Source organism: Salvelinus fontinalis, chromosome 23 (genome assembly GCF_029448725.1).
Source record: "Salvelinus fontinalis isolate EN_2023a chromosome 23, ASM2944872v1, whole genome shotgun sequence".
Lineage (NCBI taxonomy): Eukaryota > Metazoa > Chordata > Actinopteri > Salmoniformes > Salmonidae > Salvelinus > Salvelinus fontinalis.
Window position 1 is genome coordinate 40,120,274 of NC_074687.1, and position 18,126 is coordinate 40,138,399.

An 18,126-nucleotide genomic window follows, 5' to 3' on the forward strand; every position below is an offset into this window, starting at 1 on the left:
TATAAAATATATATTTTTTTACAATGAATCAAGCTATAGACGCTGTAAATAAATGAACGTGACAGCAACGACAAGCAGATACAGAGAGGATTTAGTTAACGTCATCGGCCAATTTATAGAATGTACAAACATATAAACAAATACATCAGAACCTTGAACACAGTTGGAACCAAATTGTGCATAAAATAAACCTCAAAATACAGATAATTTGAACAAGTCAATACACTGACATTGATCTTCACTCAAAAGAAGGAAAAATACATATTTATATATACACAATGTGAGGATCTACATCATCCTTAGAACACAGGAATGCCCATCTTAAACATATCCTTACAGCTCTTCTAAATAGCTCCGTAATTCTGCCATCAGCACCATTGACATAATGAACACAGTTCAAATCCCATTGGATATGTCCAGAATGGCACCCTATTCCCTATATAGTGCACTACTTTTGACCAGGGTCAACCAAAAGTAGTGCACTACAGTATATGGCGAATAGGGTGCCATTTTGGATGCAAATATTGACTTATACTTAACACTGAACAATTCAGTAATACCATTATACTGTAATATAATATGTTGTATAAGCACTTTACTTAAAGGCCTATGTAAATGCGTAAAGTGCTGTCACTGCAATGTCTCCAGCTTTGCTGAATGAGAGGGAACATGTCATCCTGTAACAGAAGCAAACAGCTGTACGCGATAGTAGGAAAGAAATACATCTGTTACTGCTTCAATCAAAACGCTCCATGTGGCAGATATTCACAGGGGGAACAAACATAGTTTGCGTACTTCTTTCAAAGTTTTGACTTACATTGCTTAAGTTTTTACCAGCCCATAAAAAAACTCTCCACTTAGAATTTTTGCAAAGGTGTGTGTGTAAAGTGTTTGTGGGTGTGTTGAGTGTGTGCAATGTGCATGTTGTCTATGTGCGTGCCAGCGTGTGTATCTCGTTGTTTGTGTATGCATGCACGTGTCTGTGTTGAGAGAGGGGAGATAAATATTCCTACACATTTGACTCTATGAATGATCGCTTTGGTTTCATTGAAGCTACGTGAATGGCGGGATTCTCTCGGACTAAGCTTGGCTGCTCGGGCTTACTGTCCACAAACGTGTGCGACGGCATTGCCAGAGCTGGCTTGGATTCCTTGTAACAGGTGGATGCTTGGCACAACTTCTCTGCAAATTCCTTTGAGTACATTCCATTCTGCAGGCTCCCCATAGCACCCTGAGATGGAGCTTTGAGCTGCTCGTGGTAAGTGCTCCCTATTTTGGCATAAGGTAGCTCACAGTTCACCCCTGCTGCCTGGAGGCCCATGGCAGACATGGTGTGGGACACTAATCCCTCAGAGGAGTGACTCTGCCAGCTGCGGAGAGCTCCGGTGGTGGGCTGTAGGCCTGGGTGGTTCTGGAGCCCTTGGTGGTGTTGCTGCTGCAGTTGTTGCCGCTGCAGTTGTTGCCGCTGCAGTTGTTCTCGCTGCAGTTGTTCTCGCTGCAGTTGTTCTCGCTGCAGTTGTTCCTGCTGCAGTTGTTCCTGCTGCAGTAGTTCCCGCTGCATTTGCTGCTGCTGCTGAAGAAAACGTGCCTTCTTGTCCATGATGCCCATGAAGGGCCTGGGTTTCCACTCGCTTGTGCCTCCCTGGCCCTGCTTGGCCTTGTCTGTGGTGGTCTTGGTGCGTACGTCAGGGCCCTGCAGCTTGCTGCTCTCCGACAGACTACTGCTGGAGGCCAGGGAGCTGGTGGAGCTGGACACCCTGATGTTGCCGTCTCCCCCCTGGGAGAGTGCCTGGGAGACCCCGTTACCCCCACACTCCTTCCGCCGCTCCTGGCCTGGCCCTGCAGCATTGAGGGGGTCCTGGGGAGACCCTGAGGTTAGAGCGTCCAGGGAGGACACCGAGTGAGCAGACAGACGGTCCTGGGAGGAGTAGGAGGCCTGGGCAGAGTGCAGGGATTCGCTGTCCCTTTCGCAGTGGTGGCCCATAGGAGGAGCCATGGACAGGCGTTGCTCCCCGTAGACGGGCTCGTCAGGAGGGGGCGGTAGAGGGCTGATGTCTATGCGCAGACCCCCTGGCTTCAGCATGCTGGACATGTGTCGGCTGGGCAGGGGGCTGGAGGGGGCGTACTGGGACTTGGCCCCCGAGGAGCGGCCTCCTGCCTGCAGGGAGCTCATGTGCTGGTTGGTTTTGACTATCTGGGCCTGCTTGGTGGGCTCTCTGGGCTCCCGGGGAGGGTAGTGGTGGTGACTCAGCCTGCCAGGGCCTGAGGGGCCGGAGGGGGGAGAGTCAGGCCTGGTACTCTGCTGCTGGGTGGTGAGGCTGAGGGTGTCAGGCACAGTTCTATTGATGGAGTAGATGTTCTGTGTCCAGGGCTCAACTCTCTCTCCTCTCCTGTCTGAGTGTTGAGACTGAAAAGTTCCCTCCCCTTCCACGTCATTCATCCCCAGAGTGTTCTGTCCATCCAGACCTCTGACGGCCATGCTATGCCCCAACACCACCTCCTCTTCCACTTCCTCGTGTTTGTGTTCAGAGTCGTGGTTGGCCGGGGCCTGGTTTGACGAGGACGTGGCCCCCTGCGGTTTGCCCTGGGTGGTGCAGCGCTGCATCTGCTTACACTCCTCCTCTACACGGGCCAGCAGCCGCCGGATTTCCCGGTTGTTGGGACACAGCCTGGCTGCTTCGTGCAGGTCAGCCATGGCTGCCGTGAACTGCCTGTGGTGGGATGGAGATAGACAGAGCAAGTTAGGGGGATATTTGAGAAGCGAGATGAAAAAAAAAAAAAGCTGAACCATATTCTCACAATTCACGCTAACAATGGTCCCCTAAAAGGGGGGGATTTATCCTTATGAGTTTCTGACGATTAGCTTTACCTGCTGCTCCTCTTGGCTCGGGCGCGGGCGTAATAGGCCTCGTACGATTTGGGTTTCAGCTCCAGGGCCTTTGTCGCAAACTCCTCTGCCAAGCCAAAGTCCTGTTGCGAGGGGTAGAGGAGAATCAATATGACTAACCAATGCAAGGAAATAGAAATGCACATTGTCCAGGGGGCCAGCTCTCTCTTTCTCTGCATCCATCTCCCTGATTGTTTATGGGAGCAAGCTGACATAATGACTACAAGCATGCTATCGCTTGTGTACTTCTGCACAGATTATAATTTTGTCTTGAACAGCTCAATCAAACTCACTCAACTGAAAAGCTTAATAGCTCTAATTTTGGACGGGTAGGAGATAGTATTATTTATTGAATTCAATCTGTTCCTAAGCGCATTGTGTTAGTTTGTCACGTTTCATCGATCAGAGGCCTGGAACATGAATTGGCTCAATTGTATCATGGGGCTTTTAAAGTGCTGTGTACTACTCCTTAAGGGCAGCCATACTTCTGGTATGTGTATCTTTCAAATACGTTCATAAACACACAGTACAACAACAGTTTCTTCGACTTACAAGATCTTCCAACGTCCACTTCTAGTGTCATGCATGGCCTGAACCAATACTGTGTCTTTTATCAGAGACATTTGGGAACCAATGACCCAGTAAATACAGCACTATAGGAGAGGAGGATCGTGGGGAATCTTACGTTGGTTTTCCTGCGACAGCGGGAGAGGTTAAGGTACAGAGACACCCTCAGTTCTTTGAAGGCCTTCAGGTCATCGCCAAAACCTTCCCTGGGGAACTTCCTCAGAGCATACTGGTACCTCTGGGCTGCCTCTTTCATCTTCCCCTTCTGCAGGGAGAGAGAGAGGTAGGGAGGGATAGATGGAGGGATGGAAAGAGAAAGAGGGCGCGAGAGAGGAAGAGAAGGACGGTCGTCAGATACTCCCCCCAACCCAACAGCCGTGCTGCAGCAGCTCACACACTCCCTTCCGTCTCACTCATCAATCACACACAGGTTTCACCCGAGCGGATTGTCCTTATCTGCCATAAAACTCAATCTGTTAAATGTCACGGATCAATCATGGCTCAGAAGGCGAGTGTGGCATGACACACACCCATTCATCTCTGCTGCGTCGCATTGAGCTGCTCAAAATATGACAGTCATTATGTTGTTTTCTCTCAAGCAAATTAGTGGCTGAGATGTCCTTTTTATACAGTGGCTAAGATATATACAAACACTCCTTTTGACGGCCGATCAATTCAGTGACATCAAGGTATAATTACAGTACTTGCATCAGTCTTTGTTTAGATTGTAGCCCATCATAAAATATGATTTATATTCCATTCACTCAGAACACACTTGACTGTACATACACATTATACAGTATAATGTCCTTGTTTAGAACCATAAAGTTCAGTCTTAAAGGGATACTTCAGGATTTTGGCAATGAGGCCCTTAATCTACTTCTCCAGAGTCAGAGGAACTCGTGGATACCATTTTTATGTCCCTGTGTCAAGTATGAAGTAAGTTGGAGGTAGTTTCCCGAGCCAATGCTAACTAGCGTTAGCGCAATGACTGGAAGCCTATGGGTATCTGCTAGCATACTAGTTAGCGATTGCGCTAGTTAGCAACTTCCTACAAACTGCACAGTACATGTAGATTTTTTATTTTATTCAACCTTTATTTAATCAGTTAACATTCTTATTTACAATGACGGTTTACCCCGGCCAAACACTAACTCGGATGACGCTGGACCAATTGTGCGCCACCCCATGGGTCTCTCAATCACGGCCGGCTGTGATACAGGCTGGAATTGAACCAGGGTCTGTAGTGACGCCTCTAGCACTGACATGCAGTGCCGTAGACCGCTGCGCCTCTTGGGAGCCTCATTGCCAAAATATAAAGGGCCTCATTGCCAAAATCCCAAATTATAATTTGAACAGTGTAATGTTGACTTGATCTCTTTTCCATACCTTGTAAAGCAGGTTGCCCTCCTCCATAAGCCTCTGCAGGAGAATGATGAGGATATCAGGCTTGGATGTGGCCATAGCCCAGGCTGCATTCCCTATTGGTCCACACAGACATAGAGAAAGTAGAGTTACACCCCTGCCGCTCCCCGACCCACGGACTATATTCACTAGGAAATTGGTAAGGTAAAGTTACCTAAAGATTGTACCTGATCGATCATAAGGCGACGTTCTGTACCCTTAGGGTTACATTGAAGGCAGTCAAGAAGAAGAAAAAAAGGATGAGAGATTGAAGGAAGGAACGAATCATGTAAAAAGATGAAAGCAGAGGAGAATTGTGTGTCGGGGAGACCGCTACAGCTATAAAATGTGATTTATTCATTTTAGACCTTTCCCAGAGTAAAGATGGAATTCACAGTAGGGGAAACAGCGCCACTGTCCGCCATTGTTGTTTTTGTTTTGTTGCCGAAGTGGAGGCACGTCGCGCAACGCGGGGGGGAAAAAATTGCAGTATATAGAATATCGCGCGTGCAATTGATGTCTGAGGGAAGAAAACAGTGTTTGTTTTACATTAACTTCTTTGTTGTTGTATTATCACAAATGAACGTGGCTGTTTCAACATTAAGGATTCCTGCACTGATAATTCAAAGTGAGTTTGTCTGTGGATATACTGTACCTATAATTGCATTGATATGAATCCTAATGGGAAAAAATTGTGATTTTCTGGTCGTAACAGTCATTGAGATCATAGACACTGATAGCTTTGTGTGCTAGGAACAGGCTACATTGCTACCAGAGCAAGGAGAGTGGGTTGAAGATATTGGCCATTAGCTAATTCAGGGAGGGGTGCAACTGGCTGGCCTGCACTGCAGATGTAAAATGAGGCAAATAAGCTCCAGGCCAAGATAGCTCAGTGAATGTCATTTAGGTGATAAGTACCATTCTCAAATTAGAGAAAAGAAAGAGAGAGCAAGAGAGACACAGAAAGAGAGAGGGACACTACACACACTAGGTGAATGCTGGTAGAAATTGGTTCAGTGTCATTGCCTTGAATTTAGCAGTGAGCATCAATGAAACCAGGAGTTTGTCACCTGATTCCATGGATTAGCCTCATCTTATTTAGTAGGAGTACAGACACTCAGCTGGAAGCACAAGTCACTCTCATTACTAACATCTTAAAGCAACCAAAAGACCGTCCTGTGGTTGGAATAGACGAAAGTGGACACATTAACCGAATGAACATTATTTGCAGACAGACAGGCACGGACCATTTGTATCATAGTTAGAGTTCTTCTTTTCTTACCCAGTTTAGCCCCCTTCTTCAGCAGGGTCACCACTACCGATGTGTTCCGACACCCGATCGCCCGGTCCAACGGCCTCATGCCACTGTAGTCCACATGCTCTATCACCGCTCCTCTCTCCACCAGGTAATGGACCTACACACCAGGAACAACACAGTCAAACACACACTCTCTTCCTTAGTCAGAACACACACTCTTAATTCTCCCATAGATCTTTGGTAATTCTCAGCAGTGTGTGTCCCATAAGGAGACACAGAGGACTTGTGTTGGGCCTAACTAAGGGGCAGGCCTAGTGAGACAGATTTAGATTGAGCTCAATGACTGTCTCTGTCTGTCTATCCACCTCTCTCTACTACTCACGATCGACGCGTCGCCGTAGAAGGCGGCCAGGTCCAAAGGAGTCCGTCCATTCTTGTCCGTGTGGTCTATGACCGCGCCCTTCTCCACCAGAAACTGCACAACGTTCTTATGTCCTTTCAAACACGCCCAGCTCAGGGGCGTTAACCCTTCCTTGTCCATCGACGTCAACAACGCACCTGGGAGACCGAACATTCAACATCACATTTCTCAAAACCACAGCATATAACCTTCACTCAACAAAACATTTGATATAAAACTTAGTGTGATATGTGGTTATTGAAATTTGAATGCTCTAAATTTGAATTTCATTTGACTTTAGAAAAAGAGCAGATAGTTTGCATCCCAAATGGCACCCTATTTCCTTTATAGTGCACTACTTTTGAGAGTTATGAGCCCTGGTAAAAAGAAGGGTGCCATTTGGGACAGCCCACAGGAGGTTGGTGGCAGCTTAATTGGGGAGAATGGACTCCTGGTAATGGCTGGAGCAGAATACGTCAAACACATGGTTTCCATGTGTTTGATGCCATTCCATTTACTCTGTTCCCGCCATTATTATGAGCTGTCCTCACATCCGCAGCTTCCACGGACACAGACGTTATCTAGCGTAGTGTCGTGGTAACTCACCCTTTGACAACAGAAAGTCGGCCGTGCTCAGGTGGCCCTCGCACGCCGCCACCATGAGTAGTGTCCGTCCCTGTTTGTCACTGATGTTCACGTCAGCACCATGCTGCAGCAGCAGCTCTGCAATCTGACACACACACAGACTTACAGTAAACTCTACTTCCTCAGGGTAAATCGTCATGGTTACTTTGATGTGTAATTGTAGTTTGAGGCAAGCAGTGTGTGTGTTCCTCACCTGCCAGTGTCCCTGTCTGACAGCACAGAAGAGAGGTGAGACCCCCCTGCGGTTGATTTGCTGCACCATGGCCCCCTGCTCCAGCAGGAAGCCACACACGTCCATCTTCCCCCTGCCCGCCGACACTGTCAGAGCTGAGGAGACCAGAGGAGATAGGTAAGGACTGGGGTCAGCAAGGGTGAGACCACACACACACACGGCAGGCTATGGTCTGGCTCGTGTGAGACAAAGCGTGCTCCCATTCAAGTTGAAAATATACAGCATTTAGTTGTACATTCACTGAGTGCCAACAATTGGACCCAACCACAATATGTATTATTTCCTTCTTGAGAAAAGGGACAAAACAAGTGTCTGAATATGTCAATGGATAATAAGCTGCAATAAAGCTTAGTAAACAATACTCTCTGATTGTACATTAATGTGGAACCTTATCTCTTGGAATCGTGTGCTGGGCCTGGTTAGTCATTCCATGATAAAAATAAACACTGACACAGGAACTGTGGTCAGGAAGTTTGGAGACACACACACACACACACACACACACACACACACACACACACACACACACAATATTTGAATAGCCTATTACTGGTTAAGGCACTCATGTTGTTACATTATGTACTGTATATAGGCCTACCATCGATTCAAATAATGGGGAAAATAGGCTAATGCTTTTATGCAAGTCCTGTTTACAATCAGACAACTATGTTATACTGTAGGTACGTATTCACCTATTTAACTTGTTGCCTTAAGCTGTCTGATAGTAGTGTGCCAATGAAAACGCGGGAAAAAATAAATGAGATACCATTAATATGCTGACAGGTTAATTAATAAATCTTTGCCATTTCTGTTTTCATTCAAATTACTGTACTGTATGTACCTATTCTATTTTAAAGACAGATGCATGCAAGTATGCTCCAACTAATCTAAACGTATAAGATACAGTGACAAACCACACATTTATGATACAATAGTCAATAGGCTCACCTCCTGCTTTGCATTCAGTTGAGCCAAGACAAAACAGACTAATCCTAGCAGTAGTTCGAGGCCCACATTCACTGGATGCTACACTTTGCTGTGGTAGATTCAGGCAATCTTGGATGAATGTCGGTATCCAAACAATAAATCCACAGAGTGAGGGAGAGAGCGAATAGTGGCACTTTCTGATTCACCTCAGGAAGATTCAAGAACCAGAGCCCCTGTCTCTGTCTGAGTGACATCATCCATCTGGATGTGAGTGTGAGCAGAGGGTTGTTCCATTACGAGTCTGTCTCAGCCGACCACACCCTCCATCTGATCCACTAGCATATCTCTTCAGAGCAGACAGACACCTCCAGACTACTACACAGTACAAATCTCTATGGGGCAGCATCAGCCAAAACAGATTTGAGATCAGCTGGCTTCATGAGTAAAAACTCAAAAGCCCAGAGAATGAAATATTTGATTGTTCTAATGATTGACTCTTTCAGGGATGCATTCGTTTTTTGAACTGTGATTTTAGACACGATTCTGATGTACACTTATCTGGAGTGGAAGGTTAAGGAATGACTAACAGTGGTCTCTGTCTGCATACTACTTTCAAACCCTATAGGAGACCCCAGTGGCATTCCTCGCTGATCTTCTAAGTACAATTCAATGCATTTTATGTCTCTCTCTGATCTCACAAACATTACTTTTTACTGCGCCCATTCCCTCCCTCCATCGCTCTTTCCTTCCCTTCTTCTTTCAGAGCCAGGTATGTTCTGTAATAAGCCACTCAACCTTGTATTTCCTCCTAATCTGCCTCTCCGGCCCACCAACACTGCTGTCCTTAGGGGAGGGGGGACTGTAAATCACAGTCTGATATGCAAACCAAACCTGGAAATAATAGAACATTATGACAAATCTGTGAAACCAGGCCTGGTATTCATAGCTGACTTTGAAAAGGCTTTTGATAAAGTACGACTCAAATGTATATATAAATGCCTGGAATATTTCAATTTTGGAGAATCTCTTATATAATGGGTTAAAGTTATGTAAAGTAACCCTAGGTGTAAAATAGTAAATAGTGGCTACTTCTTAGAAAGTATCAAACTGTCAAGAGGAGTAAACAAGGTTGTTCACTATCGGCATGTCTACTTATTATGGCCATCGAAATGTTAGCTATTAAAATCAGATGCAACAATAATATCCAGGGCCTAGAAATCCAGAGCTTAAAAACAAAGGTGTCATTGTACGCTGATGATTCATGTTTTATTTTAAATCCACAACTTGGATCCCTCCACAGCCTCATAGAGGGTCTAGATACTTTTTCTAACCTCTCTGGATTACAACCAAATGAAGATAAGTATACGTGTTGGATCACTTAAAAATGTTTGGGGGATTACCGTGTAGTTTACCAATACATTGGTCTGACGGTGAAGTGGACATACTGTAACGGTTGTCCTCCTCCTCTTCGGAAGAAGAGGAGGTGTAGGGATTGGACCAAAGCGCAGCGTTGTGATATGACATGATATTTATTAAACAAGACGAAAACTAAACACACTTGAGAATTTACAAAATAATAAACGAAGTCAACAGACCTGAACAAACGAACTTACATATACACGAAGAACGCATGAACAGGTACCGACGACACAAACGAACGAACAAACGAAACAGTCCCGTGTGGTGCACAGACACACACGGAAGACAACCACCCACAAACAAACAGTGTGAACAGCCTACCTTTATATGGTTCTCAATCAGAGGAAACGTCAAACACCTGTCCCTGATTGAGAACCATATAAGGCTAATTACAAACGACCTAAACATAGAAACACATAACATAGAATGCCCACCCCAACTCACGCCCTGACCAACTAAACACATACAAAAAACAAGAGAAAACAGGTCAGGAACGTGACATAACCCCCCCCCCCCCCCCTCAAGGTGCGAACTCCGAACGCACCACCAAAAGTCTAGGGGAGGGTCTGGGTGGGCATCTGTCCACGGTGGCGGCTCAGGCTCTGGGCGTGGTCCCCACACCACCATAGTCACTCCCTGCTTCCGTATCCCCCTCTCAATGACCACCCTCCAAATAACCCCACCTAAATTAAGGGGCATCACCGGGATAAGGAGCAGCACCGGGATAAGGGGCAGCTCCGGACTGAGGGACGGCAGCTCCGGACTGAGGGACGGCAGCTCCGGACTGAGGGACGGCAGCTCCGGACTGAGGGACGGCAGCTCCGGACTGAGGGACGGCAGCTCCGGACTGAGGGACGGCAGCTCCGGACTGAGGGACGGCAGCTCCGGACTGAGGGACGGCAGCTCCGGACTGAGGGACGGCAGCTCCGGACTGAGGGACGGCAGCTCCGGACTGAGGGACGGCAGCTCCGGACTGAGGGACGGCAGCTCCGGACTGAGGGACGGCAGCTCCGGACTGGCTGGCTCTGGCGGATCCTGACTGGCTGGCTCTGGCTGGATGACGGCTTTGGCGGATCCTGGCTGGATGACGGCTCTGGCTGGTCATGGCTGGATGACGGCTCTGGCTGGTCATGGCTGGATGACGGCTCTGGCTGGTCATGGCTGGATGACGGCTCTGGCTGATCCTGTCTGGCGGAAGGCTCTGGCTGATCCTGTCTGGCGGAAGGCTCTGAAGGCTCATGGCAGACGGGCGGCTTTGAAGGCTCAGTACCGACGGGCAGTTCATGCGACGCTTGGCAGCGGGACAGTTCAGACGGCGTTGGGCAGACGGGCAGTTCAGGCGCCGTTGGGCAGACGGGCAGTTCAGGCTCCGCTGGGCAGACGGGCAGTTCAGGCGCCGCTGGGCAGACGGCATACTCTGGCCGGCTGAAACGCACTGTAGGCCTGGTGCGTGGTACCGGAACTGGAGGTACCGGGCTAAGGACACGCACCATCAGGCTAGTGCGGGGAACAACAACAGGGCACACTGGACTCTCAAGGCGTACTATAGGCCTGGTGCGTGGCACCGGCACTGGTGTTACCGGGCTGAGGGCACGCACATCAGGATGAGTACGGGGAGAAGGAACAGTGCGTGCAGGGCTCTGGAGACGCACAGGAGGCTTGATGCGTGGTGCCGGAACTGGAGGCACTGGGCTGGAGACACGCACCACAGGGAGAGTGCGTGGAGGAGGAACAGGGCTCTGGAGACGCACTGGAAGCCTGGTGCGTGGTGTAGGCACTGGTGGTACTGGGCTGGAGCGGGGAGGTGGCGCCGGAAATACCGGACCGTGCAGGCGTACTGGCTCCCTTGAGCACTGAGCCTGCCCAACCTTACCTGGTTGAATGCTCCCCGTCGCCCGACCAGTGCGGGGAGGTGGAATAACCCGCACTGGGCTATGTAGGCGAACCGGGGACACCATGCGTAAGGCTGGTGCCATGTAAGCCGGCACAAGGAGACGCACTGGTGGCCAGATGTGTAGAGCCGGCTTCATGGTACTTGGCTCAATGCTCAATCTGGCCCGGCCGATACGAGGAGCTGGTATATACCGCACCGGGCTATGCACACGTACAGGAGACACCATGCGCTCTACTGCGTAACATGGTGTCTGCCCGTACTCTCGCTCTCCACGGTAAGTACAGGGAGTAGGCGCAGGTCTCCTACCTGACTTCGCCACTCTCCCTTCTAGCCCCCCCCCCCCCCCAAGAAATTTTGGGGTTTACTTTCGGTTTTCCAGCCACGTCTCCTTGCTGCCTCCTCATACCACCGATCCTAGGCTTTCGCTGACTCCATCGCCTCCCGAGAGCGGCGATTCTCTCCCACCTTAGCCCAGGGTCCTTCTCCGTTCAATATTTCCTCCCAAGTCCACGAGTCCTGGTTTTTTGGCCACTGTTGCTGGTTCTGGAGGCAGTAACAGTATATACACTGCTCAAAAAAATAAAGGGAACACTAAAATAACACATCCTAGATCTGAATGAATGAAATATTCTTATTAAATACTTTTTTCTTTACATAGTTGAATGTGCTGACAACAAAATCAGATAAAAATGATCAATGGAAATCAACTTTATCAACCCATGGAGGTCTGGATTTGGAGTCACACTCAAAATTACAGTGGAAAACCACACTACAGGCTGATCCAACTTTGATGTAATGTCCTTAAAACAAGTCAAAATGAGGCTCAGTAGTGTGTGTGGCCTCCACGTGCCTGTATGACCTCCCTACAACGCCTGGGCATGCTCCTGATGAGGTGGCGGATGGTCTCCTGAGGCATCTCCTCCCAGACCTGGACTAAAGCATCCGCCAACTCCTGGACAGTCTGTGGTGCAATGTGGCGTTGGTGGATGGAGCGAGACATGCTGTCCCAGATGTGCTCAATTGGATTTAGGTCTTGGGAACGGGCGGGCCAGTCCATAGCATCAATGCCTTCCTCTTGCAGGAACTGCTGACACACTCCAGCCACATGAGGTCTAGCATTGTCTTGCATTAGGAGAAACCCAGGGCCATCCGCACCAGCATATGGTCTCACAAGGGGTCTGAGGATCTCATCTCGGTACCTAATGGCAGTCAGGCTACCTCTGGTGAGCACATGGAGGGCTGTGCGGCCCCCCCAAAGAAATGCTACCCCACACCATGACTGACCCACCACCAAACCGGTCATGCTGGAGGACGTTGCAGGCAGCAGAACGTTCTCCACGGCGTCTCCAGACTCTGTCACGTCTGTCACGTGCTCAGTGTGAACCTGCTTTCATCTGTGAAGAGCACAGGGCGCCAGTGGCGAATTTGCCAATCTTGGTGTTCTCTGGCAAATGCCAAACGTCCTGCACGGTGTTGGGCTGTAAGCTCAACCCCCACCTGTGGACGTCGGGCCCTTATACCACCCTCATGGAGTCTGTTTCTGACCATTTGAGCAGACACATGCACATTTTTGGCCTGCTGGAGGTCCTTTTGCAGGGCTCTGGCAGTGCTCCTCCTTGCACAAAGGCGGAGGTAGCGGTCCTGCTGCTGGGTCGTTGCCCTCCTACGGCCTCCTCCACGTCTCCTGATGTACTGGCCTGTCTCCTGGTAGCGCCTCCATGCTCTGGACACTACGCTGACAGACACAGCAAACCTTCTTGCCACAGCTCGCATTGTTGTGCCATCCTGGATGAGCTGCACTACCTGAGCCACTTGTGTGGGCTGTAGACTCCGTCTCATGCTACCACTAGAGTGAAAGCACCGCCCGCATTCAAAAGTGACCAAAACATCAGCCAGGAAGCATAGGAACTGAGAAGTGGTCTGTGGTCACCACCTGCAGAACCACTCCTTTATTGGGGGTGTCTTGCTAATTGCCTATAATTTCCACCTGTTGTCTATTCCATTTGCACAATAGCATGTGAAATTTATTGTCAATCAGTGTTGCTTCCTAAGTGGACAGTTTGATTTCACAGACGTGTGATTGACTTGGAGTTACATTGTGTTGTTTAAGTGTTCCCTTTATTTTTTGAGCAGTGTATATATCTCTACATAGTGCATTACTTTTGAAAATAACCATATAGGTAATAGGGTGCCATTTGGGACACACACAGTCTAGAATACCAGAATACCATGGCTTTACAGTGTCCTGTGTCAAGGTGCACAGTTTGTAGACATGCACTAGTAGCTAATCATTTATGAAACAGCTGATTCTGAAGGTTTAGATGGAGACCATTGCAAGGCTAACTGGAGAAGCAGGGTGCCAGCTGTAGCATGACATCTGTATCAGTCGGTCAAGGACACCACAGCGACATACAATATACATCACATGAAGACCTACATCCTGACTGTGACTGTGGCAGCATGGAGTTGCAGTCTATTTCTATGTAGGTCTAGATCATTACAAGTTCACTCCACCAGCAGAGAAACTACAGTATGACATGTCAGCCTGCCATACGTCCTCCCAGCTGTAAATAATGAAACACAACCAAACACTTAACACAAACACCACATATATTAAACACAGCCTGTGAACGGGGAAGATTCTTGGCATAATTACAGTGGATAATATACGATACTACACTCGATGTCTCTACTGTATATTTCATGACAATGAGAAGTTGATCTCATTGTTTTACTAAGTAATGTAGAAAATCTCAGGGCTGCCGCTTGACTTGGTCGCTGCATTATTCATTTTTGATATATGTGAAATATAATGTAAACAAACCTTCTCTTTTACGGATGGAAAACAAGCCCTATTTGCCATTTTCTACAGAAACCATAACCTCAGAATAGCTCTTCTCTTGTAACTTGAGATATATGCCATGTGTTCACAAACATTATACCTCACTGTGTCTATATGTCGTTCCCCTTACTTTTTGCACAGCTGCCGACTTATTCACATATATCAGAAAGCTGTTTTACAAAGAGGGCTAAATGACCTTTGTCATTCCTAGAAGTAAAACAGTCAGGAGGGAATTTGTTATTTATTTTTTGCCAACACAGAGCCGTGATCCAATCTCTCTCTACCCAAACAAAGTGCAATGGGACTATTTGCATAAAGATGTTATTTCTTTCACATATGAAATTATATTTCTCAGACAGGTCGTTAACTGAGAGAATTTGTTCAGAGCCGCAGAAATAAATGTCAATTTTCGGGAGGATATTTCACCGGTGTCTCACTGAGTTTTCTCCCATATCACCATACAGGCCTCCGGATTGGGTTAATAAAGCCTAAATCAGAATTAATATGACGGGGTCTGACTGTGGTATTGACTCAGTATTTCTAAGGCCTAAAAGGTTCTGCTGTCTATGCCGTATCCACAACATTTAAGTATTGATGCTCTTTTCTATAGCTGTGATGGCTCTCCATTGAATTACAACCCAATCCAACCTGTAAAGAGGCATTGAATACAACCATTTGAATCATTCTCCTAAGGGGTCAGGTAAGTGCAGAGAAGCGTAACCTCTTTATGCTTGCTAAAATACATATATTCAATGAGTTTAAAGCACCACAGAGCACAAAATCATCAATATTTGCATATCTGCTCAAATACAAAGTGTTGCTTTGAATGAGCCTAGTGCCAGGTGGGTGCAAAGGGCTTTCAAAATGCGTTCATTAAGCGGCTGAGGTGGGTGTTGGAGCGTGTCTCAGGTCGCTGGTGTTGTGACCAGCGCCATTCGGCCACCTGCAACCTGCTATTGCATTAGCCTGTAATGGATGGGAGTTGAAAGGAGGAACGTGGCTATGATTTAACATCCACTAGGTAAATACATAGAGCTCAGAGGCAAATATTAGATCACAGTTACAGCAGGTGGCACATACCGGATGACTTTGAGAATGAAGGCAAGCATGACTACTATTATTCACAGTAATGGTCATGTCTACAGGAACCAGCCAAGGCTTGTATGTAAATCTGCTCTGTTTAAAGGGACCCATACACATCTGCCTACTACTTATGATAAATTCGTATTTTGTCTTATACCTCTTGCAAATCAAAACGGTAGTGCAAATCAAATCTTATTTGTCACATGCTTCGTAAACAACAGGTGTAGACTACAGTAACAGCGTAAGTAAGCATTTCAGTGTTAGTCTACACCTGTTGTTTACGAAGCATGTGTCAAATGAAATGTGATTTGATTTGCACTACCGTCTAATGAAGTAAAAATAAAGCAGGCCTCTATCCTTCTCTAAAACAAAGTAGGTGGTGGGGGTTGGAACAGAAATGTTGCTATGCAGCAGTGTGATGATGTAACAAAGTGCAAAACTTGAAGCAGCAGTTTTTGATTCAAAAATATAAAAGTTTTCATACAAATCTAAATAACACTGCGGCTCATTTCTCAGCCATAAGAACATGCAGCTCTAAAATGGAAAGCAGCCGTTTCCAGAGATGAAGGCCCATTTCGAATGGAGATATCTTTGTCCCTAGGATGTAATAAGCCCCAAAGCCCATCACTTTTCTGCTACAAAATGTATTTGCAGAAGCAGCACCAGTTGGCAGAAGTAGCACGAAGGAGAATATAGCGAGGGCCTATGGGCCCTGGTCAAAAGTACTGCACTATATAGGGAATAGGGTGTCACTTGGAAGAGAGATATCTGCTCTCTCCTAGTCCTAATGGGCTGTCCTACATCAGAGCCATCCTCTTTCTCTCCTAGTCCTAATAGGCTGTCCTACATCAGAGCCATCCTCTCTCTCTCCTAGTCCTAATAGGCTGTCCTACATCAGAGCCATCCTCTCTCTCTCCTAGTCCTAATGGGCTGACCTACATCAGAGCCATCCTCTCTCCTAGTCCTAATCGGCTGTCCTACATCAGAGCCATCCTCTCTCTCTCCTAGTCCTAATGGGCTGACCTACATCAGAGCCATCCTCTCTCCTAGTCCTAATAGGCTGTCCTACATCAGAGCCATCCTCTCTCTCTCCTAGTCCTAATGGGCTGACCTACATCAGAGCCATCCACTCTCTCCTAGTCCTAATGGGCTGTCCTACATCAGAGCCATCCTCTCTCCTAGTCCTAATAGACTGTCCTACATCACAGCCATCCTCTCTCTCTCCTAGTCCTAATGGGCTGACCTACATCAGAGCCATCCTCTCTCTCTCCTACTCCTAATGGGCTGACCTACATCAGAGCCATCCGCTCTCTCCTAGTCCTAATGGGCTGTCCTACATCAGTCATCCTCTCTCCTAGTCCAAATAGGCTGACCTACATCAGAGCCATCCTTTCTCTCCTAGTCCTAATGGGCTGACCTACATCAGAGCCATCCTTTCTCTCTCCTACTCCTAATGGGCTGACCTACATCAGAGCCATCCTCTCTGTCCTAGTCCTAATGGGCTGACCTACATCAGAGCCATCCTCTCTCTCCTAGTCCTAATGGGCTGACCTACATCAGAGCCATCCTCTCTCTCCTAGTCCTAATGGGCTGACCTACATAAGAGCCATCCTCTCTCTCCTAGTCCTAATGGGCTGACCTACATAAGAGCCATCATCTCTGTCCTAGTCCTAATGGGCGGACCTACATCAGAGCCATCCTCTCTGTCCTAGTCCTAATGGGCTGACCTACAACAGAGCCATCCGCACTCTCCTAGTCCTAATGGGCTGACCTACATCAGAGCCATCCTCTCTCTCCTAGTCCTAATGGGCGGACCTACATCAGAGCCATCCTCTCTGTCCTAGTCCTAATGGGCTGACCTACAACAGAGCCATCCGCACTCTCCTAGTCCTAATAGGCTGACCTACAATTGAAGTCGGAAGTTTACATACACCTTAGCCAAATACATTTAAACTCAGTTTTTCACAATTCCTGACATTTAATCCTAGTAAAAATTCCCTGTCTTAGGTCAGTTAGGATCACCGCTTTATTTTAAGAATGTGAAATGTCAGAATAATTGTAGAAAGAATGATTTATTTCAGCTTTTCTTTCTTTCATCACATTCCCAGTGGGTCAGAAGTTTACATACACTCAATTAGTATTTGGTAGCATTGCCTTTAAATTGTTAAACTTGTGTCAAACGTTTCGGGTAGCCATCTACAAGCTTCCCGCAATAAGTAGGGTGCATTTTGGACCATTCCTCCTGACACAGCTGGTGTAACTGAGTCAGATTTGTAGGCCTCCTTGCTCGCACACGCTTTTTCAGTTCTGATTGAGGTCAGGGCTTTCTTTGTGATGGCCACTCCGAACACCTTGACTTTGTTGTGCTTAAGCCATTTTTTTGTTGTGCTTAAGCCATTTTCACACCAATAATAAGAAGAGACTTGCTTGGGCAAAGAAACATGAGCAATGAACATTAGACCGGTGGAAATTTGTCCTTTGGTCTGGAGCACAAATTAGAGATTTTTGGTTCCAACCACTGTGTCTTTGTGAGACGCGGTGTGGGTGAACGGATGATCTCTGGATGTG

General features: G+C 47.4%; 1 protein-coding gene across 14 annotated transcripts in view; it reads right to left on the bottom strand.

The window, feature by feature from the left end:
• Window positions 1-69: 69 nt before the first annotated feature.
• LOC129821321 (protein TANC1-like) overlaps window positions 70-18,126 on the bottom strand; it is a 289,442-nt gene continuing 271,385 nt past the window's right edge. For 7 of the 14 annotated variants that reach the window (XM_055878874.1, XM_055878872.1, XM_055878870.1 and 4 more), the window contains 8 exons: window positions 7,123-7,488; window positions 6,499-6,674; window positions 6,141-6,273; window positions 5,047-5,076; window positions 4,844-4,935; window positions 3,573-3,719; window positions 2,870-2,970; window positions 70-2,711 (listed from right to left, as the gene is read on the bottom strand). In XM_055878874.1, the coding sequence (XP_055734849.1) occupies window positions 1,010-2,711; window positions 2,870-2,970; window positions 3,573-3,719; window positions 4,844-4,935; window positions 5,047-5,076; window positions 6,141-6,273; window positions 6,499-6,674; window positions 7,123-7,488 (2,747 nt within the window). In that variant the 3' untranslated portion in view covers window positions 70-1,009. Of the gene's footprint in view, window positions 2,712-2,865; window positions 2,971-3,572; window positions 3,720-4,843; window positions 4,936-5,033; window positions 5,077-6,140; window positions 6,274-6,498; window positions 6,675-7,122; window positions 7,489-18,126 lie in introns of those variants that run through there. The other 7 variants (XM_055878873.1, XM_055878871.1, XM_055878879.1 and 4 more) reach the window with 4 other exon arrangements.